This window comes from Mus caroli, chromosome 16 (genome assembly GCF_900094665.2).
Source record: "Mus caroli chromosome 16, CAROLI_EIJ_v1.1, whole genome shotgun sequence".
In the NCBI taxonomy this organism is placed as follows: domain Eukaryota; kingdom Metazoa; phylum Chordata; class Mammalia; order Rodentia; family Muridae; genus Mus; species Mus caroli.
The window spans coordinates 365,119-388,433 of NC_034585.1; the positions used below are offsets into that span (position 1 = coordinate 365,119).

Consider the following 23,315-nt stretch of genomic DNA (forward strand, 5'->3'; position numbering starts at 1 on the left):
GTCTACAAAGTGAGTTCCAGGACAGCCAAGGCTACACAGAGAAACCCTGTCTCGAAAAAAACCAAAAAAAAAAAAAAAAAAAAACAAAAAAAAAAAAAAAGAAAAATAATCAATCCTAGCACTCAGGAAACAAGCCGATCTCTGGCCAGCCGAAGCTACATAGAGACACCCCTTCCCCCAGCCCCCCAAAAAAAGAGAAGAAAATTATTTTCATTATCCGATGCAATGCACTTTGGTTATTTTTCCAGTAGAGTTTTTTCTGCGCTTGTGCCCAAGTCTTCCCTAAAACTGCGGTTGAATACATGATATGGCGTCCTCTTTTCCCTACTTAATACCACCATAAATATTCCTCTACTTCTACTAACTTGAAATTCCAAATTTTCTTATTTTTTACCTGTTTGAGAATTTTATACATGCATAATAGTATGTTTTGACTAAGCATTCTGCCCCTACTTCCTCTACTCCATTTCCTACCCCCAGAGAATCTGATTTTTAATGGCAAAGTAGCATCCCCTTATAAAGCATTGGCCATACTTAAAGTTAACCCCGCTAAAGGGTTGTAGATATCCTTGAGGAAGGCAAGTCCTTGCCCTCAGCACCTAACTGCACACAATAAACAGCAGATGGACTTGTCAGCACTTTCCCTAGCATATACTAAGCCCTTGGGTACCCAGTGACCACCAGCTTAGGCACAAGGCAGGTCCTCTGGATAGAGACTGACACCAAGCCAGAGGCCGCCCTGGATGGCTCTGCTTGTTTTGTATTCCCTCAGAGTCCTTTCCCCCTTGGTTGCAGGGCTGTGCCTGTGTTCTGCTGTGCTGTGCACCAGTGACTCCTAAGCTGGACCCCCATTCCAATTCCTCAAGTGATGCCACCACTGCTGTCCTTTATAAGCTCAGACAAATTGTTCTGGATCAGGCCACCTTTTTGCTCTGAGGCAATGGTTTGGTCAGTGAATGGTTCTTGGTCACTTGGTCTCCACTACAGTATACCCCGTGTCAGGCACTGAGACCTGCTTGTTAAGGCCAGGTTGAACATGGCCCCTCTTCTCCAGCATCCTTCTGAACCAGTTTGCAGTAGACTAAGAAACCAAACTTTGGTGAGGACCAGTCAAGTTCCTGAGAAGGTGAAAGGATAATCAACCAGTGGGAGTAAGTTGGACAATGGGGACAGTTTGGGAGCTCTTGGGAAGCACCAGGGACACAAACTTGTTTCATCTAGCCTGTGTTTTCTCTGATAAAGCTGTCTTTTTCAAGACATAACTCAGTGTGCCCAGTGCTTGGCATGTTGCTACCACTCAACAATCATGTGTGCACTGAGTATGCATGCTGACCTGATGCTTCAGGTGTTGCCACATGCTGCCAGCTCTCCTAGTACTGCTGGAGTCCAGTCTCAATCACAACCTTTGGGGACACTGCAGGCATCATTGCAGCCCATTCTTTGCTTCTCTCTCATCAAAGAAGGTTCCAGCTTCACATAAGACACTACTTAATTCATGACTTCTCATATGCCAAACATCTTCCACAGAATTAACTGTGCCCACCTACTGAATCTACAACCACTACATACTATGGTCAGCTCACACAGTGCCTTGTGATCTTCAATACAGCCCACTTCCTCCACTCCCCTGAAGACCCCATTCCCCTAACTCACATGGAATCCCTATGTCACTGTTTCAAAAGCCACCCCAGACTTCCTACTGTCTTTTTTTACCCTAAGCTCCTTTCTTCTTAGAGTTGCCCATCACCTGAAAACACACTAGGCAGCTATCCAGTCCCTTCCTAGTCCTCCTAGTATAAGAAAAGATACCTGTTGTAGCAGAATAAGTCTTGTTTAGTTCACTCTGTACTCCCTGATACACAGGGATAGCAAACAGTGAGCAAATTAAGAAAGGGGGAAAAAAGGCAACACAAAATGAGCTGCCACAAGGTTTAGCACAAGGCCAGCAGTTCAGTGGCAGTAACTTCCAGAACACTTGCAAGAAAATTCCACCTTCCTCCATGTACTTTTCTGGCTCCAATAAGAAATTACTTCTCTCCTCTACTCTCCAGGTCTAACCACTAGGCCCCTAGGAAGTATCTCTTGTATAGAGACATCACATCTGCTTATCATTGTTGGTGATATTCTATGCATGTGAATGAGAACATCACCACAGAAATAGTATAGCAATTGTATACTGTCCATCCTGCCACTTTGGTGGCACAACTCTAGTAGGGGCTATACCTCAGGAGTCTCACTCGCTGCAGTACTCTCTTCTTTTTTCCTTTCTTCTTCTTCTTGTTCTAGTTCCTTAATGCTTTCTTCCAACACATTAGGCCAGAAATCTCCTTCAAAATAGGGCAACTCCTTGGCACTTGTGAGCCTGTCTTCGTTCGCTTGTTTGAAGATGTCCTGGGAGGAAGCATAACAGAGGTGGGGTGAGGTCCCTGGGGGTTACTGCTTGAAAGGCCCACTGCTTTGACCTTTGTACAGTTCATCCTGCAGTTTCACCAGATGCTTCCAGGCTCTTGCTTTCTATTTCTTGTAAGTGTTCATAATGATAAAGCAGAGTGCCAGAAGACAATACACAATGTATGTCAATCAGCTGTGACAAGCCCAGCGCCCTCCTTCAGCAGGATTACCTTATAGTCGTTAATGATCCTCTCTGCGAACGCCTTGTCCAGCATCTTCTTGTACCACTCCTGTAGTCGTTTTGGTTTGGGGATTTTCTGGTCAGGGGGGTGGCAATGAAAGATATAGTCATCTCCTTCACTTGGGGGACAGGCCCAAATATGTCCTGTCACATACCTATAGGATACATACGAAAAAAGCCAGACAGAAGTGTCAGTGAATTCAGATCTACTTTTGATGAACTGTAGCTTAAGAACTTAAGCAACTTAATGAACTTAAGGAACTAAAGAAAGGACAGTAGCCGGGCGTGGTGGCACATGCCTTTAATCCCAGCACTTGGGAGGCAGAGGCAGGTAGGTCATTCATGTCAAACAAATCTTAGCTACTCTGTGTAAGACGCTTAAGCAAACACTTTCAGGTTTGGGAAAAAACGTGACAAGTATAAACAGAAACACTGTGTATTGAATCATGATTGCCAATTCTAACAGAAGATCAAAAAAGAGAAATGTGCAGACACAAAGTCGATGAATGTTGTCTGCGAGCAGGGGCAGGACAGGCAGTAGCAGCAGAGGGCACACAGGCTCTGTGTGCGAGTGAGGGTGCCTGGAGACTGACTAATGGGAATAGTTACACCAGTTACTAACAACACTAAAACCACCGACTCCGAGACCTGAAACACAGGCAATAAGCATGATATGAAGATTAGGCCTCAATAAAGTAGAAAAAAAAGGAAAAGCAAGCAAAGGCAGAGTAGACACTGTGCTCTGGACATGTGGGAACCTTAGCAAACTTCTGAACCAACCTTGATATGTTAGAATAAAACACATAAAACTAAATGAGAAAAACTTACTATTTCACAAAATAGACAAAAATGTCTTTATTGATTCTGAATAATCCAGACTCACCCCAATTTCTTCACATACTCTAGATATCCGATGAGGATCTCATGGTAAACAGCTGTCCGGAGACAGCGGGGCCGGAAGAAATGAATACTGTCCAGATAAGATATGTATACACGCCTGTGGAGGATAGGCAGGGGTGTCATTTTTATTTTTAACTTCAGGTACCCCTCAAGATTGAACACAAACACCAACACCTAAAAGTCCCCAGAACTAGGATTTGATAGTAGTCACAGGCCATGGAACAGAATGTGAAAACTCTAATCACAGCCCCAGCTGAAAACCAAGGAAGGAAACAGAAATAATATTCTGTTGTCCAATAAAAGATATGGAAACTAACCCCCCACCCCGGGGAGGGCAACTTGGGAAAATCCACTTTTTATCCCCACTCACCCAAAGTCCAGACTAAAACTACTCTGGACCAGAGGCAGTTAGTTTTTGAGCAGGGCATCTAGCTGTTGCTACCCCCTGACCCCCAAGTGACTATCTTTGGTAAGACAAAACAAGACTAAGGCCACACACACAAAAAGCATGCAACACTACTACCAGGACCCTTCTTCCACTAAGAGTTTACGGGGACAAACAAACAAACAAACAGCATCGGTAACAACACAACAAAACAAAAACTAACTGTTAAGTCAGTTAACTATGGCTTTATCTTAATCTAGCACCAAAATATACAGCTTTAATATACCTGAGCCTTGATCATACAAAATAGGACTAAAAGACACATTCAGAAGATGGAAGACTACCTTGTATTTGGTGGGGGGCAATCAGAGCCGTATTCTTGCACATGCATCCCAAAAAAGCACACATCGACTCCATCGATCTCCTCAAAAGCGAAGAGTGCTTTGGTACGATATGGGAAAGATTCTGACATCTCTCCAGAATCCACAAACCTGAAACAAGCCAAAACCCGGTGTTTACAAGTGTTGTGTTCCAACTGCTCCTGAGCTAAGCCTGCTCTGTTGAATAGCTCAAGGCCTGGCAACCTCCTGCAACAATAGCCATAGCAGTTTCAGGGCTGCGTGGCAGGACTCTTAGGGAAGGGAGGGACATCTCTGCTAATAAACCGGGATTCAGAAAAGAAAGTCACATGCTAGCTGCCACAAAGCTTCTGTATAAAGACGGCACACTTGAGTCCTCCAAAGCCGGGGTAGGGTCTAGTCACAGTTCAGGACAGGAAGAAAGAACACAAACCGCGACTTCATGCCCGGCTTGACCTCCACAGTCTTGTCTGAGCTGGCCACCACTCTGACAAAAACCTCCCCAGCTTCAGGGTGATTCTGGCGCCGCAAAAACTTATTCACTCGGTCTTCCAAGTGGTTTCCCAATCGTGTGGTCTGCAGCCCTAAAAGAGTTTTAAATGAACAAGATTAGGCAGAGCTGTTGTTTCTATTTCTCCTCTGCTACTTTCAAGGACTAACAGTTGTTCTGTAACAACGTAAGAGTGCCATCCTGGGACATTAGGGTCTTATGAAGGAAGAGGAGATGTAGGACTTAGGTACTTTGCTTCTCGTCAGCTGATCTGTCCATTTCTAACAGTAAGGGACAAGAGTGCCACAAAGATGGCCAGAATCTGACAGAACTGAGGACACTGGGTATTCATGCCCTTTGCCTCAAGTCCTGGGCACCTCAGCAGAAGCTTGTGGGACAGGCCCTGCCCTGGACCTATGCTGAGCAGAGAAGTCTTCTGTGTGGAGGGTGAACTATCTCACAGATGCTAACAGGCAGATTACCTATGACTCCAGAACTAACTTGAAGAACTATAACAACAACAAGGAACATGATACACCCTTGGCCCAGTCAATGGCTGAGCTCCCTTCTACCTAAGCTCACTTGCAGTCTAAAATGGAGCTTAGGACTCCAGTGCAGTAATCCAGCATTACACAAGGACTGCTTACTGCCTTCAGGACTGAGTGACTATTCTGACAAGCATAGATATAGGCCCAAAGGGCCTCACAAGATCACCATTCTTGCTGAAATCCTTGAAGGAATCTCTCCATTCTCACCCATATACTGTAAGACAGCAAGCCTTGTCCCTACAGGAGACAGCCTGCAGCTCAAAACCAAAAACAGCTCCCAAAAGCCCGTGACAGCATCCTTCCTGGATAGGGCTCTTGGTTCTGAGCTACTTGAGAAGGATCTGGCAACAAATGTTCTCTTAGTATTTCTGAAATCTACTTTCTAGGCTTTCTTAACTGTTATTGAAAGCATGAGCTGATCATAAATGGATCAAGCTGAATGACTCCAATGAAAAAATGTACAACGCACTAGGAGAAATTTACACATGAGAACTGCTGACCACTCCCTCACATTGAGAGATTACAAAGAAAGAAAGGAGACTTTAAAGAAGTTCTAAGTACACAATCCAGGAAACAGAAATCTTCAGTAAACTTACTCTTAGCACTGAATTTGTTTTCTTTCCGAGGTCTGCCAGTTTTCTTCAAACAGTTGTCACACACAAAACTGCACAACAAATAATGGGTGTGATCAGATTATACTCAACAGTGTATGTTGCCAAACCAGTAAAATGTAGCACTGAAATACTTTGTTGGCAGTTGAAATCACATCATTGTGAAAAGAGTGAGGAGACAGACTGGCTTGGAGTCTGCAATTTATAAAGCAGGCGAATACAAGACTTAAATTTAGAACCAACTGCCACCTCCCTTAATTGCTGAATACTTGCTGACAAGGAACAAGACTAGGGAGTACAGCCACCTCCCCCCATGACTTGTGCACAGCTGCTCCCCCTCCCCAGATATTACAACAAACCACGCACCCTGAAGGCCAAATGATGTCATAGTGTAGAACACAAATTTGATGCATCTTCCGGCCACACTCTTTGCAGTCAACAAAACTAGAGACAAGAAAACCAAATTATACACCAGGAGCCACAAAGCCACAGTCTCCAAAAGGAGCTCGAATGTATGGCACACACTGTTGTCTGAAGCTGCTGTTAGGAGCTCTGACATCATGCATGTGCTGAGTAACCCATATGTGTTTTACACAGTCACCTACATTAGTTAATTTTATTAGGAACTTTTTTTTTTTTTTTTTTTTTTTTTGGTTTTTCGAGACAGGGTTTCTCTGTGTAGCCTTGGCTGTCCTGGAACTCACTTTGTAGACCAGGCTGGCCTCGAACTCAGAAATCCGCCTGCCTCTGCCTCCCGAGTGCTGGGATTAAAGGCGTGCGCCACCACGCCCGGCGAACTTTTTTTCTTTTGAGAAAGAGGTCTAGCCAGGTAGTCCGGCTTGGACTGGATCCAAGATTCTTTATTTGGATTCTTGGGATTGAAATCGGGTTGCCCCATTTCCATAGCAAGTGTCTTTATCCATTAAGCAATCTTGTTGGCTCCCAAAACTTTGGTTTGTTTGTTTTTCAGACAGGGGTTCTCTGTGTAACAGAACCTTGGCTGTCCTGAACTCACTTTGTAGATCAGGCTAGTCCTCAATCTCACAGAGATCTGCCTGCCTCTGCTGGGATTAAAGTTATGTGCTACCATACTCAGTCCCTGAAACCTTATTTTCAAAGATTACTATGATAAAAGTCTATCTCACAGCCCAGTGATTCTAACGTTACTATGCCCTTTTAAAACCTATTCTTTCTCTAGGTAAATTTCAAGTACCTAAATGGGTTTAAAAACCAGAAAAGTTATTTTCAGTGTTATAAATATATGCTTCTAATTTTCAGACCCCCACCCACCCAAAAGCTACAGAAAGAAAAGTAGCTAGATGATACCAGCTCTCGTCGGTCTGAAGCACAGAAAACATCTGCTCTGAGTTGGTGACAGAAGGCATTGATGCTAACAGAAAGTGGATAGGCTTCTGAGTACACTCAAGTCTCCTGGTACCATTTATACAATTTAGCTACAATCACTCTCAAGAGCAGACTCCAATAGGAACCCTCAACACCAAGCCATCCAGGGTCAAACCTTTTGCTATTTAGTTTACTCACTGCTACTGAAATCCACATTGCAGTAAGATTTAGGGTACCAGAAAGCATCCCAGTTTCCTTGAGCCAAGCTCTTTTTAATGCCTAGTTTCTTCTTGTCCCTTCATCCTGATACACACCTGCTATATAACCATCTAGCTATGGTGTATCCTGCTGCTGTTCTCTTTAGAAAGAGGACCCACATGGAACACTGTGGGACAGTGGCAGCATTACTTGGTTGTGACATTTCCCCTCCCCATACACTACTTGGTCATTCATGGTCTTCACTCCATCAACCAACCAAGTGCATCACCAGTTTCTAAAGTGAGCTTGGTTGGCCTCTCTTGATTCACCCTATTTCTACAGATAGCCCATTCAATTCTTCCTGCCATTGTCAGGAAAAGAAATATCAAAACTGTTGTGTCTGTGACAATTCCCTCCATGACTTACTATGAGCCTTCTACCTCACAGTATTGCTTCTTCTACCTCCAACAGGTCCAGCTTTAGTTGAGCTCTGACTTCTTGCCTAGGTTGCATCTAAATCTCCTCAGGAGTTCCTAGAGACCGGAGACTGAAACCTTATGCTTCATTTTTCCCACACAATCCCATTCAAATGGTCTAGGCGTCTCAGTTGGGGCCTCTCTTCCTCCCTCCCTCCCTTTCTGTAGAAACAGGATCTTAGCCATCCTGCCCCCGCTTCTCAACTGTTGGGAGTACAGGGGAGCACCACCATACCCTGCTACAGAGGTGGTCTTTCTACACTGGAGTCAAAGCTGCTCCTCAAAACATGTGGTTAAATTCATTAGGTGCCCCCATCACCACACCCCATGAGAGTAGATCTTTACACTCAGTCGGGCTTGACTGGCCAATCAATTCTGTGGCATGTATGTTTTGAGTATCTTGTGTTCTTTCCTCCCTTTATGTTAAGAATATTACGTCCTTCTCTCTAGCACCTGCTCTTAGTGGACTCCAACCAAGAGAGGCCAACCAAGCTCACTTCAGAAACTGGTGATGCACTTGGTTGGTTGATGGAGTGAAGACCATGAATGACCAAGTAGTGTATGGGGAGGAGACCTCACCATGACTTTAGCTGGTTGTCACAACCAAGTAATGCTGCCACTGTCCCACAGTGTACCATGTGGGTCCTCTTTCTAATCCTGGACTTCAGGAGGCCAACCCCAATGGTGACGCTGCTGTGCCAACGCTAAATTAAAAGCCTTCACCTATGGAACCAAGGACACTGTGCCTCTTGCTGCCTGCATTTATCTGTTGCTACAAAAAGAAACTTAAAGCCCACACAAAAAGGGCTGGAGAGATGGTTCAGGGGTGAAGAACACTGGACCCAAGTTCACCTCCTCCCAATAAACATAGCCAGCTGTAACTCTGATACCCCATTTTAGCCACCAAGGGCATCAGGCACACATGTCCTGTATATAGATACATTTAGGCAAACGATACATATAAAATACATCATTAACATGGGGGTGGTAGGTAGGATTGGAGGATGACAACAACATGACAACTCAGAAACAAAACTGAATTTTCACTAAAGGTCCAAGTGTGTGTTGTGGGAACTCCACACACACCAGCATTCATTATATAGTTATATAATCCTGTCCCTAGGTATCAGATAGGATGGAGGAAGTAACCTTCCTGAAGGAAATGCAGCATGGATGGAGAGTCAGCATATTCCATTATAGCAGTTGACCTCTCTGGATCTGGGAGATTTGGGGCCAAGAGAACAAAGTAATTACTGCTAGGTTCAGACCTGTCCTGAGCTATAAAAGCCATTTCTGCTCCCTTTCTGCAGCTTTAGGTTTTATTCTAAGTGACATACAAAAACTTTCTAAGTTGGACATATGAATGATATAGTATAGTACATGGTATCTGACACTTGTGCACATCGTGTACAATTTGCAGACATCAACATTTGCAAATGAAGGATGCTCTTGAGTGAAGGCAGTGGCACAAGACAGATTTTTAGATGGTGAACCCAAGATGTTTTCATTTTGGAATTTCTCTGGGATGATATTAGCACTTCAAGTTACTGCCTCTGTTTGTTACAGAGTAACCCTGAGCAGTCCTTAAAGATGCCTATGACCAGACTCTCGGGATGTCCAAAAAGAACTAAAACACCCACATAATCTTATCACTATTAAAATCCAGCAATATGAGAATATGTTAGAGAAATCTACTTTGAGTTTTAGATAACTTCCCAAAAGAAACCCCACTTTTATTATCCCATAATCTAATCACAGGTAATAACTTTCCTCATCTAAGACTCAAGGTAAAAAAAAGCCAGGTATAGTAATGCAGACTTTTAATCCCAGCACTTGAAGTACAAGTTCTTCAAGGCAAAGGCGATTTAGGGTCTGTGAATTTAGGATAACCAGAGACACAAAGAGGGAACCTATCTCAAAAACAAAGGAAAGAAAGAGTAGAAAAACAAATAACAAAAGCTGTGTGTGTGTGTATGTGCATACTCACGGTTCAGGATCTAAGGTATCATTTTTCTTCTTTTCAAATTGATCCTTGGAAATTGTCCTTATTTAAAAGAAAAAGAAAAATCTTTATTGACTGACATATATTTCTATACAAACTTTTTTTTCCCTACAAATGTTTCCAACAACTATTAGCTTTACTCTAAAATTTAATTAAGACTCATCAGAATATGATGGCAAAATTGTGTTGAGATTTAAACATGTTTATTTTCATCAAGTTCATATGGTGCTAAGTTGAGCTAAGACCACAGTGGAATGGCAACCCACCCTCAATGCAAGCTGAGCATCCACGGAGGACCCCCACTTTGGAAGGGTGGATTATTTGGGTTCAATTGAGTGTATGTGAATTACATCTGTTGTATGTAATTATATAACTTTTTTTTTTTTTTTTGATGGTTGTTTCTTGAGAAAAAAGGAGTACTTACTTGTGTGTGTGTGTGTGTGTGTGTGTACATGTATGCCACAGTGCTTGTGTGGAGATCAGGGAACAGTTTTGTCAAGTTATTGGTTCTCTCCTTCCACCTTCATGTAGGTACAGGGATAAATTTCAGATTGCCAGGCTTGCAAGGAAAGTACCTGTACCTATCAATTCATCACACTGCCCCCTTTCTGCGGCTTTAGGTTTTATTCTAAGTGACATACAAAAACTTTCTAAGTTGGACATATGAATGATATTGTATAGTACATGGTATCTGACACTTGTGCACACCGTGTACTCTTAAATTAGACTAAACATACTAACCATCTCCAATACTTGGGGGAGGTGTGCAAAAAACCTTTCAAAACCCTTCCTTGTAGGCTTTTTGAAATGTTTAACACATAACTGCTATCTACAGTCACCGTACTGTTCAAGAGTACTCCATAGCTTTTGCCAGTATCTAAGTGAACCTTAGCACTTATTGATTAGCCTTCTCCCATTCCTACCACCACCAATTCAATGATTAACTCCAATCAGACCAAAGAAGTAAGATGACAAGGGTAACAGATTATTTCTGGAGCATAGGTTTCCTGCTTTTTGAGACATAGTAACTCTGGAGCCAGACGTCCAACATGACCAGAAACATGGATGATTAGGGAACTTAGTAGTAGAAAAAGAGAACCATAAAATGCCCAGCAGGCTAAAGGCAGATGTGCAGGCCAGCAGGATTTGAGTATTTCACAAAACTCGAGTACACACTGTGGTTTTCAATTCTCTTGTTATGGCTTGGTTACACTGACACTCAAAAAGAACATTATCATAAGGTAAGCAGAGAAATGTAGTAATGAGTTAACATACAAGCTGGATGCAGCGTCGAAGCAAGAGTCAGACCACCAGCAAGGCATGATATATATATATATATATATATTACATTATACTAGAAAATGTGGATAGAAAATTCGAATCTAACCTGCATTAGCTCGGTTGCTTAAAAAGACCATAGGTTTAAAAGGTTCAGTTTAACACCAAAAGTTTGTTTTGTTTTGTTTTTTTAAGGTGGTGTTGGTGATATGTATATAATTTATTTTCTGTGAATAAGGCTGCCTGGCTTCTTAGATATAACTTGAGGTTGAACATTTTTTCAAGCAAAGGTTACCCATCACCCTGAAAAAAATCCATTTGTCAGTGACATATATGAAGGTCAAGGACTAACTGAACTAATCCTGCCTCGAATGGAATAAGATGGAGAATCAGTGTTGCTGTTTGGCTGACACCTACACCTTGAAGTACAAGTTCATGCAACCAGTTTATATTTAATGTGGGTATAGTCAATGTGAAGAAAAGAAAATACAAATGGTACAAAACTCAAAATGGTACATTCTAGCTTCTTCTTTAGTCACAAACATAAGGAAGGATGACAAGATCATACTTACGTCTGAGGTTGGGAAGGGTCGTCACCCAGGGTCACATTCTCGCCCTGGATCTCTGTGAAACACTTCTCACAGAAATGATACCTGTCAGCAAGAAGGCCATACTTGGGTGAACTGGTCCATCACAACATACAGCCACCCAAGCAACGAAGCCACCAATCAGAGCAGGGCAGAGCACCACGACGAAGGGGGGGCGTTGTTGGTTGATTGATGGGTCAGTGAGGACAATGAAAGGAACAGGGGCAGGTGGGGAAGGGCAGAATTAGAGAACAGGGAAGGGGACAAATAGCACAGACACAGAGGTAAGACGCAAACACCAGACAACACAGAGCAGAAAGCCAAGGCAAAGCATTGATTAGCATTCGGTCTCATTGCACGCATCATAGGCCATCATCACTAACAACGACAGGTTTGATCCGGCTCCAAAATGCAAATGCTTTCAAGAAGTGAATACTAGGATTGCATGGAGCCTAAATTTAGAAATCTCAATTTTGTTATAAAAATCAAATATTGAGCCAGGGTTTAAAATAGAAAAATTTTCTTTCAACAACAGGATGATAAAAAAGCCTTTAAAAAGCAAGTTAAACTGGAATAGCTTTAGTTTTCAAAATGGAAATTTTATGCTTGACAGCATCAGAAGTTTTATTTCCAGTATTAAGCCAGATCTTTCAATGTGTGATAATGTTGAGCACCCAGAACCATTTTTTTGTAGTTGTTATTTGTCTCATATTAATCACTGAGTTAATAATTATGTTATAATACAAATGAAACCAAATCCATATTCTAGACAAACACTTAACAGAAATGCAGTCAGGGTCAAAGACTTTCCAGCCATTTATTAATAAAGATATACAGAGAAAAACTGTGATATATTGTATAAACAATACAATATATACAAACCCACAAACAATTTTGAAATGTTTTGATTCATTTCTAAGCTTTGATATGAATTTTGGTACTGGGACCAATCATTCATCTTGAGATACATGGCGAATGACTGTTCTGACTTGGTAACAACCCAAGTTAAGCAAATTTAGAGAGTTAATCTTTAAATAGCACAATCTGCATTTGAAAAATTCTCCATCATCCCAATTTCTTATATGATAATAATATAGAGCCTGGGCTCATGCTGGTAAGTGAATACAATTAAAAATAAAGACTATTAAATGTTTGGAAAGGACATGAATGAGAAGTTAACAAAAAGCAGGTGGATTCTGCATAAAACAAGATGAGCACACAAAAATACTATAAAATAAACAAGCTGAATGGAGGTAAATTACACAGGAAAAAGATGAGCATAAGCTAGCAGCAGCAGTACAATCAAATGCAGGTTTAGCTCAAAACTACATCTACCAGGTGCCAAGGAGGATTAGTATTAGAGACACTGATGAGACTTAAGAGTGCTGAGCTGAGCCCCAGTGCAGAGTGAGATGCAGTAACTGTGCTCACTCAATGCCTCATTCACCACTCACCGGCATGCTCATACATTCCTTTAACCACTCACTCAGCTATAGAATGAGCCATGAGGAGAGGTCCCCACAAGTCCCAGTTTTCATTGTCATTAGAGCATAGAGCATTTTGTCTACAGACTTCACTAACATGCAGCCAATTTAAAACATAAAACTTCACTCAGAGCATTCATATCTCAAAGTTATCCAATTTTTCATTTCTGTTGATAAACAGAGCAGATTCATTACAGATAACTGGGCCAATAATAATTTCTTGGTCAGGACACGATTAAAAATTGAGTAGGAACAGACAGATAGCAGTTTTGTAAATTTTTAAATAAACCATAGTATTGTCTGTGTCATTTACTATTTTGTAAATATTCTTACAGATCCTCAAGAAAACCGTCCACATACAGCAGGACATGGTACAGAGCAGACATTCCCTCAAGCCAAGAATTTCACTGTTAAAAACCAAGCAATCCATTCATTCTATAAGCAAACGTCCTACTGTGGTCCAGCAAGAACTCAGCAGTGTGGAATGAAACCACCAGTCACAACTGAGTCTCAAGTTTAAAAACCTGGAAAAACAGCTATTTTAGTCAGTCATTAAAGCCAGGCAACATCCAGGACACAAGAATATGAACCCATCATTTCCCAGTGGTGGAAACTAATGCAGAAAGAGGCACTGATGACTGAGAGACAGCTCTAAGAGTGGCCAAGGAAACCTAAGCTCTCTAAGGTATGTGACCAAGCCCCACTCCTGAGAATCTCACGGTCACAACATTTAAGGGATGATGTTAAGACTCTTGCATCTGTCCCAAAGCACTAGCAGTGAAATTACAGATGATCAAGCCTGTTCATTAAGGTGAGAAGGCAGCCCATGACCTCACTTCATCAAGCTTCACTGAGAGGAGGACAGTGCAGAACAGGCATCTTTCTAAAGACCAGGAAACAAGTCCCATCTTGGATAACAGATGCCAACGCAGACTGTAGTATTTTGACAGTTTACACTTGATTCTCCCTAAAACTAAAGGTTTAGAGGTTCACTTTTAACCACTAATAGTCTGGATAACATTTTGTCTGGTGTGAAAGAAGTAGTGTGATGATATGGAAACACCAAGGAGAAATATTTCATGTAATCCAATGATAATGCAAAATCTGGGTTGTTAAGTTGGCACATGTAAACTATATGGTTTAGCTGTGAGGGTAGCTCAATGTATGACTTTTTCAAATGCAGATTGTTTTAAGAACTCTACCAGTATTTAGTCATCTATAGCTAATTTCCATATTATCTTCAGATAATTATTAGAAAAGCTGTAAGTTTGCTAAAAGTAAGTTCCTTTCAAAATTTAAAAGGGTAGAAACAAGTGAAAATGTTAACCATACACTAGCATAAACATTAAGAATTTCACTTGTTTAAATGCCATGTAGAATGTTTTATTGATTTAAGTGTTTAAAACTTTAGCACAAGTGACAAAACAGTTATTTATTGGAACACAACAGTGTTCACAGTTTATTTGAAAAAAAAAATTAAAAGCAATTAGTTAGAACGTTCATCACAAAACTTGGCCACTCCTTTCTTAGAATTATGTAGTATTAATTTATATTCTTCATTCTAAGAGCATAGAAGGAATGGTAAAAGCTTTTGAAATGTATCAGATACAGGATACGACTCCTATATTTTCATTTAAGAAAAATATATCACTTTTGTTCAGTAAAAGAGTTTTAAACAAAAATAAAATTGGGCATTCTAAGACGTATAGAATCATTCTGGTGTTTGTCCTTTCCCACTGAACTTTTCCTGATCATAGCTATCAGTTCAATTAACCTTTAATTATACTCAGTGGACTGGGCTCAGGCCTGTGTAAGTCATCAGGAGCAGCATCTGCTAAGCTCAGTCACAATCAAACAATGCAAGAGCCCAAACATGTACAGAGAGTGGGTAGTTTCTTGTCTTCTTTCTAGATCAAAATTATGTTAGCTAAAAAAGTATCAGGCACAGTATTTTTCAGGGCATAATTAATACTAATCCATACAATCTTGTAACTCTAAAGCCAGGTATTATGGTCTTTGCCTGTAATCCTAGCACTCAGGAGACTGAGGCCATCTGCAGCTACAGTGATACCCTGTCTCAACAAAACAAAACAAAACAAAACAAAACAAAACAAAACAAAACAAAACAACTTTATGCAGATCACAATGGTCTTCAAAGTACATTCCATTGTACTCCTATGTACTATTGCATTGAAGATAGGACATGAGCCTGTTAGGGAAGATGCTATTGAGCCTGTATCTTGGACAAGGTTAAATTTGATACTTCATGAGACGTGCTAAGAGAGGACAGAATTCCTGTATAATACATGGTCACTGTGGGAGAATCCCATTATAGGGGGTTATGGTATTCTTTTCAATTTTGTTTTAAAATGTTTCTACTGAAAGACTGAGGTAGCACTGCATGAGCAACATCCTGGATCCTATTCATAGCACTAAACCCACCCCCCACCACAGACTACGAGATAAAACAAGACCTTCACCACCCTACCCTCAACATTGGATTTAAGAGGGGGAGTGTTTTGATAGAATCCCAGCTATATGTTGAGTATCCAGCAGCACAGGTTGTTCATGCTGCACTTCTAATAGAGATGACACTAAGTCAGGAGGGAGAACAGTAGATTGGTCAGTCATACAAGGCTTAAGAATCTTCCTTTTTAAAATTTTTTATTTATTTGTGTGTCCATATGTGCATTGGAGGTCAGAGGGCAACTAAAGGGAGTTAGTAGTCTCCTTCTACCACAGAAGAGTGGAGACTAAACTCTGCTTGGTCATCAAGCTTGACAACAAATGCTCTAACAACATCAACTTCTTTTCTGGGGGAAAACATTTGCATAGGAGCCATCATGGAGATAGTTATATTTTCTTTGAAAATTATAAGCACTGCTCTCCCTCTGTCTTCCGCCCCACCCCCCACCCCCCGTTCATTGTTGGTTTTACTCCTCTACTTTCTTTGTCTCTACTACCCCCTCCCCAGGTCCTGAAGAAATGCTATACTAAGGAAGAAAGGAAGAAAGGAAGAAAGGAAGAAAGGAAGAAAGGAAGAAAGGAAGAAAGGAAGAAAGGAAGAAAGGAAGAAAGGAAGAAAGAAAGAAAGAAAGAAAGAAAGAAAGAAAGAGAGAGAAAAGAAAAGATAGATAATGAGTGTTAACTCAAAAAACACTTCAAAATTCCAAACTGTCAGGCCTATATACATACTCTGAACAAATAAACAACCTGCTTTTTAAATTATGGCCCAAATAAAAAAAAAAGGGGGGGGGGGATAAATATCCACAGCAGTAAACCCTGATACAATGCTTAAGCCTAAGACAGAGAACACACATGAAGCTCCCTCTTGATCACACAGAGGTTCTCATTTTTAGCTCAACAGTGCTGACTTCAGTGTAAGTCATAACTTAGGTTTCAGCCATGAAGCCTTTGTGCTGCAGCTACAAGAGGTCTCCTAAGAGAACTGACGGAAAGGAATTTAATTTCAACTTCATCTTAGCAAAAAACCACGTTAAGTGAGTAGAAATTTAATTTTCAAAATAAGATCCAAACTACAGAGTTATTTGTGGATTATTATTATTATTTCACTGTTCCCTGAGAAAGGAGGAGATCTACTCTAGTCTAATCACCTTCAAATTCCAAAAGGATAGCAACTATTTTTCATGTGGGCCTACCACTTTCAAAGCCTGGACAATAGTATCTCAAACAAAAGTATTCTTTAAAACAAACAAACAAACAAACAAACAAAACACAACACAAAATCAGGGCCTTGCCATGCTCACATTCAAAATTCTTCTTCTTGCCCAACCTACCGCCTGCTAGGGTATCAGGTTTACAAACAAGCCCAACAGGGGAGTTATTCTTGAACTCAATAAAGAACACCAGCCCTTCCTAAAGATACAATGTTAGAAAAGAGCATTTTTGTGTTCTGTTTTTCTTTTTTAACTAATAACTTTTTCTACCAGACCAGCAAGGCCAAGTGATGTAGATATACATTTGCTGTAGAATAAAATATAATTTCTATTTTATGAGTATCTTAAAAGTCATTTTGGGTTTTTCCAAAGTTAGTTTCAACTTTAGCTTCTTAGTTACAGTGTTCTATTTTAGGTAATTACTACAGAGCTACAGCCTCAGACTAAATTAAGATTACAATTTTTCATTATAGATGTTTGCCAACCCAGACAGGGTATCTCTAAATAACCTTGACTGTCCTGGAACTCACTACATAGACCAGGCTGGCCTCAAACTCATAGAGTCTCTGTCTCCAAGTGCTGGAATTAAAGGCCTGCACCACCATGCCCAGAAAATTTATGCTTTAAAAATCAGGAAACCAAGGGGCTACCTGACTGACCAAGAGGTACAGAAACTGCAGTACTTTTTATAGGAATTTCAGGAATAAATAACACATTCAAGCTATGACCACATGCACAGTCCTTGCCCTAACAACTTCATTTGCTCTGGAATGCAGGGTCCTGAATGATGCTTACCTATTCTGATAGCTGTAGTAGGCTGCATCACGAGGAATTGTACACAGCTGCTTTCCATAACAGCACAAAGTCTGTGGGGAGAACTCATACTGCAAAAACAAGAAGAAAATACTAACCATATATTCAATTAACACCCCTAAGTATTCTAGCATATGATGGCATTAGACGCAACTAGTGATTAACTAGAACACAAGATTAAAGTGTAACAATGCTCATAACTATTTTCAGGACATTTTTGGACTTAATGTGACAGAATTGGTGTAGCTCTGGTTTCAGGTACAGATGCAATGGGCACAGGGCAGTGAGTTCCAGTGAGTGCCCAGTGAGTTCCTTTCACTTTGACCATGACATCATGTCAGGAAGTCAACTGTTAGAAAGACCACACTAGCCAGGCAGTGGTGGTACACACCTTTAGTACCAGCACTTGGGAGGCAAAGGCAGGTGGATCTCTTTGAGTTCAAGGCCAGCTCCAGAATAGCCAAGGACAACATAGAGAAAACCTGTCTCAAAACACCGAAATACAACACCTAAAAAACCCAAAGGCAGTGTGCCCTAGAACTTCCAACACACTTGGCTGGATCAGACAGAAAAGGTGGACCTCCAGAAATACTATACCTTTCGTCCACAGCAATATCCAAGAGACTGCATGACAGGGTCAATTTCTTGTTCAAAGACCTCTGCAAGTTTGCTGCAAAATTTATATACACGGGACGTTTTACGATTATATAGCCACGCATTGTTGAACATAAGCCAGACATCATCCACATACTGCCAGGGTTCTTGATATTGCCCTGTGTCCAGCTTTCGTTTGATGGTAGAAAGGTCCATAGGATTCTTCACTATATCAAAATAATCCTAAAAAAAAAGTCACCACCGTGAGTGGATCCCGAAAAATTTTAACAATAAAAACAGAAAATACCAGACATTTTGTTCCCAAGAGTAAAAAAGTAGAACTGAAGATAATCCCAAATATTCCACTGATTTAACTCATTAACATGGCAACTGGTAAGAGCACGTGTAATTAAATTACTGCAAGGGCTAAGCTAAAGAAAAAAAAGTGAAAAGATTATCAGAACCTATTTTTAATGAAAATGAAGAATTTTAACTACTGAGTTAAAATGTATACTTCTCCAGATTCCCTTTGGTCTACATAAACAAAATACAACCAACTGGAACTACTGCTCACAGGGCCAGTGGGGGCACATGCCTTTTCAAGTCTCCAGGGATATCAGATAGGAATTGATATGGAGAGCACAGTTAATATTTGAATTCTTCAAGCCAATTCTTTTAGATAAAACTTGTACACAAAGCCTCGAATATAAGGGTCTCCGTGCTAGGAAGTAAGTGGGCTTGAGCTTCAACAAGTGTTTCTGATCCATCAGTAACTGCTGACAGACACTGATTTTTATATTAGAAAAATCACCTTCAGTGCAAGGTTATTAAACTTTTTTTTTTCTTTTTCTCTTTTCCTGGTTTTCTGAGACACGGTTTCCTATCTAGCCCTAGCTGTCCTGGACCTCACTTTGTAGACCAGGCTGGCCTCAAACTCAAGAGATCCAGCTGCCTTTTCCTCTCAATTGCAGGGATTAAAGGCATGCACCACCACTACCCAGCTTATTTTACTCAATTTTAAGACATAAAACCATAGATACTCTAACACTGTTTTCACATTAACTTACTGGGATTCCTAGGAGCTGAGGATCTACAGGCTGACGGAAAGGCAAGGACTCTGGGTCCTGTCGGTAGAGCGCTTCCAGAGTTGGCATAAGGGCCTGGCGGAGCTCCTCGGGTTTAAAGACTAAACGGAGAAAACATCACAAGAAATCATAAATGGGTGCTCAGACACATTCACACTCTTCACTTAGTGGCTTCCACTTCCTGCCACAATCCTTTCATGTACTCTAGCACTTCATTATCATCAGACTCCTTGGACCAGAGATCTGGTTTCTAAACACATTGATGGGGCCTTTAAATCTGTCTATGAGACAAAACACAGCACTGAGGAGTTTGTTTCAACGAAAATTTCCAATTTTCACATATTGCTAGAATAGAAAACAAAACTAATTTCCAACTCTCTTTCCCTGATCAAATTGGGCAATAAATACAATGATTTCATTGCAGGGACCTTTGTGAATTCTCTAGGGATTCTTTTCTATCCTTGGCTCATTTGAATTCAACTCACCTGAGACAAATCTTTATCTAATGCACCCTCATACACAAATGTAAACAATAACCCAACTAAAAAGATAGGAAGTTTCTAAAAGTCCGATAGTTTTTCTCCAACATTTGTCAGTGACCACTGCTCTTACCTCTTACCCATCATACTTCCTACCTACTCTGGTGTTACCATTATGCCCATAATTCCACCTTGGGCTATAGAGTGAGACCCTATCTCAAAGTAAGCCAGCTAGCCAACAAATAAATTTTAAAAATTAAAAATAAACAAAAAATTAAAAATAAGATGGCTGCTAACCACCTTTGAGATGTGCCAGTCAGTCAGAACTCTGAGTCTGCCTGACATGGGAACACAGCCTCTCCCATCCTTAGTGTGCAGGTTAGTGTGTCAGAGCCATTAGCTCTCCTTCCATACTGGGAAGAAGACTGAGGCAGAAGGATGATGACTTGGTGTTATAGATGATGCAAACTCAGGGTTAATCCTAGTATTCGAAGAGGCAGAGGCAAATCTCTATTAGTTCAAGGTCAGCTTGATGACATAGTGAGTTCCAGGCCAGGCCATACCAATCAAGAATACATAATGAAAGGCAGAGGCCAGCCTTGTCTACAGAGTGGGTTCTAGGATAGCCAGGGTTACCCAGTGAAACCTTAAACCTTGTCTTGGGGGGAAATAAAAGGCAAAAGTGGGGTGAGACAAAAGTTCCAGCTGGGCCATGGCATTTATTTATCATTTTCTACTTGGGAGTCTGTCTAACTTGTCAAATTCTAGAATTTGACCTCATTGTTTTTCTTATGTGAAAAGTTAAAAAGTTAAGAGTAAATTTCAACATCCTCCCTTTAGACATGTAAACAGCAGGACCAAATCCCCATAATTTATTCCCTACAGAGCCAGGACCCATCAGGTCTCTTGAGCACCTTGTTAGACACTGCCTCTTTTGCAGGACACCTGGCTCCTGTGACCTTTGTAGAATTGGCTCAAGGTCTAGATGAATATGGAAGGCTCCCTATGAAAACATCCCCAGCACTCAGCAACACTCAAGTTGGCCCACTCAATCATGCAGACATACCTGCAGTAGCCTTGTGAATACATGAATATTCTTGTTCTCTGCTAACTTCATTCTTGTGTTTATGAAGTTACAAAGGAGTACATGACTTTCTTTTGGTATATTTTTGTAGTTGTATCTTCTGAGACAGGGACTCAGTATATATAGCTATATTTGACTACATAGCCCAGGGTGGCTTTCAACTCATTTTTCTACTGCCTCAGTCTCCCAGTGCTAGGATTATAGGTATGTAATGCCTATATTACATACCTATTATAGGTATGTAATGCCTAACTATATCAGGTATCTTTGAGTAATCGGTTTCATGTGTATGTATGTGTATATATATATATATTCATATGTAGGTCCAAAGCTGACACCGTCTTTTTCTTGACTGCTCTTCACTTTATCCAGAGTCAGGTTCTATTAAGTCAACTCAGAACTTGAAGGAACGGCTAGTCTAGATAGCTAGCTTGTTCTAGGGACCCCTTCTCTTCTACCTCCCCTGAACACTAGAATTATACAGGCAAACCAACACCTCTACCTGTCATTTATATGGAGTCTGGGAGCTCTGAAATCTAGTCCCCATGTTTATTGCTTATGCATCAAGTACTTTAACTGCTACGCAATCTCCACAGTCCCTTAAATTTTTAATACAACAAACAAACAACCCCCCCTCCCCCAACCTGGCAAGCTCTCTGCACTGTCTATGAGTCAAGACCTCAAAATGGTCTAAAATGGTTTTTACTTTTTTTTTGGGGGGGGGGGGAGGCCTGGGTTTCTCTGCGTAGTTCTAGCTGTCCTGCAACTTGCTCTGTAGACTAGGCTGGCTCTACCTCACAGAGATCTGCCTGCTGGGATTAAAGGTATGCACCACTACCACCCAGCCAGGTCTTTACCTTTTTTTAATGACCAGGACAAGATTTTTTTCATGACACATGAAAATTGAATTCAAGTTTTAGTTTCAAAAAACAAATAAAGCTTTTATTGGCATACAACCATGTTGTCATTTGCATATTGAGGTAATTAGTTTTAACAAAGACTTTATGATGCCTAAAATATCACCTAGGCCTTCCACAGAAAAGGCCTGCTGACAGGTGGGACTTATCAGACACGCTATATTTCCAGGATGTGAGAAGTAGAAGCAGCAGCAGTGCAGCCTGACCGAGCAAGAGAAAAACCTTATCTAAAAAGAGTCTGCTCAAGGGTGTGGCAAGCACATACCTTCAATCCAGTACTTGGAAAACAGAGAAAAATGGATCTCTGTAAATTTAGGCTAGCCTGGTCTACAAAGTAAATTCCAGGTCTCCTAGTACTACATAGCGAGACCCTGTATCAAGAAAGTCTGCTCGTAGGCTAATGAGATGGAGCAGCAGGAGGAAACGCATTTGCTGCCCAGCCTGACACTGTGGACAGAGATACAGGCACAGACACAGACACACACAGAAAAGGTCTGCTCACTCTCATTTCTCGTCCCAGTGAGAACTGAAGTGACTAAATGTGTCTCATTGTCTTTATTCACTAATTAAACAAATATTTAAAGTCTATGCTAAGTATTTTCAAATTCCTATCTTTACCATACTGTGTAATAAGACTCCATTAGCTGTATCAGAATCAAGTTCTCTGCAACTAATTAATTAGCTGGTGTGACACAGAATGTGTCATTCCACTTCGATAGCATCAAAACCTTACTTCAGTTAAGAATGGTAAACTCTATAGTTTTCCAAGTGTATGGATCATAAGCCTCATGCTGTCCAATGTGGTAGTAACCAGAAATATGTGGTACTAAAGGTTCAACAAAGCAGTTTTACATAAACTAAACAATTCAGTTTACCAATCACCCCTGTTACAACTTAAGTAGATGGCAGATAGTAAACAAAATAAAGCACAGGTGTGACTACATATCTATCATTGTTGACTGTTCTAGCACTGTGCAAAGCCTCACTAAGGGGTCTTTTAGATTAAACTACCCAATAGTGCAGAAATACACTATGTCAACAGTAGTAACCGAGGAGAAAAATGGGAGGTTCTTTCAGTTTTTGTGGCCACTCTACTCAGAGGAAAAAGACTGGCAGCCAGCTGAGCACACCCCTGATGCTCTCAGTAAATCTCCACATCCCGCATGTGCCTCCGCGCTGCTCTGGGATCGAGTCTCTGGAACCAGCAGCACCAGCAGCACTGGGGCTGAGAGCAGGAACTGCCTTTCTCCCTGAAAACAGAAACCTTAAGGAGGGTGGCAGATAGAAAACTGTTACTCAATTCTAGTCTGTGTCAGAGTTTTCTTTAAAAACAAAACAAATTTAATCCCAGCACTCGGGAGGCAGAGGCAGG

General features: G+C 41.0%; 1 protein-coding gene across 2 annotated transcripts in view; it reads right to left on the reverse strand.

The window, feature by feature from the left end:
• Window positions 1-23,315, reverse strand: part of Crebbp (CREB binding protein) — a 129,746-nt gene that overhangs the window by 5,516 nt on the left and 100,915 nt on the right. For both annotated transcript variants that reach the window (XM_021184469.2, XM_029470633.1), the window contains exons 17-28: window positions 19,446-19,564; window positions 18,382-18,621; window positions 17,767-17,855; window positions 11,796-11,876; window positions 9,931-9,987; window positions 6,292-6,369; window positions 5,911-5,978; window positions 4,710-4,860; window positions 4,262-4,408; window positions 3,516-3,629; window positions 2,622-2,787; window positions 2,224-2,391 (exon numbers count right to left, since the gene is read on the reverse strand). In XM_021184469.2, coding sequence (XP_021040128.1) covers window positions 2,224-2,391; window positions 2,622-2,787; window positions 3,516-3,629; window positions 4,262-4,408; window positions 4,710-4,860; window positions 5,911-5,978; window positions 6,292-6,369; window positions 9,931-9,987; window positions 11,796-11,876; window positions 17,767-17,855; window positions 18,382-18,621; window positions 19,446-19,564 — 1,478 coding nt within the window. The remainder of the gene's footprint in view (window positions 1-2,223; window positions 2,392-2,621; window positions 2,788-3,515; window positions 3,630-4,261; window positions 4,409-4,709; window positions 4,861-5,910; window positions 5,979-6,291; window positions 6,370-9,930; window positions 9,988-11,795; window positions 11,877-17,766; window positions 17,856-18,381; window positions 18,622-19,445; window positions 19,565-23,315) is intronic.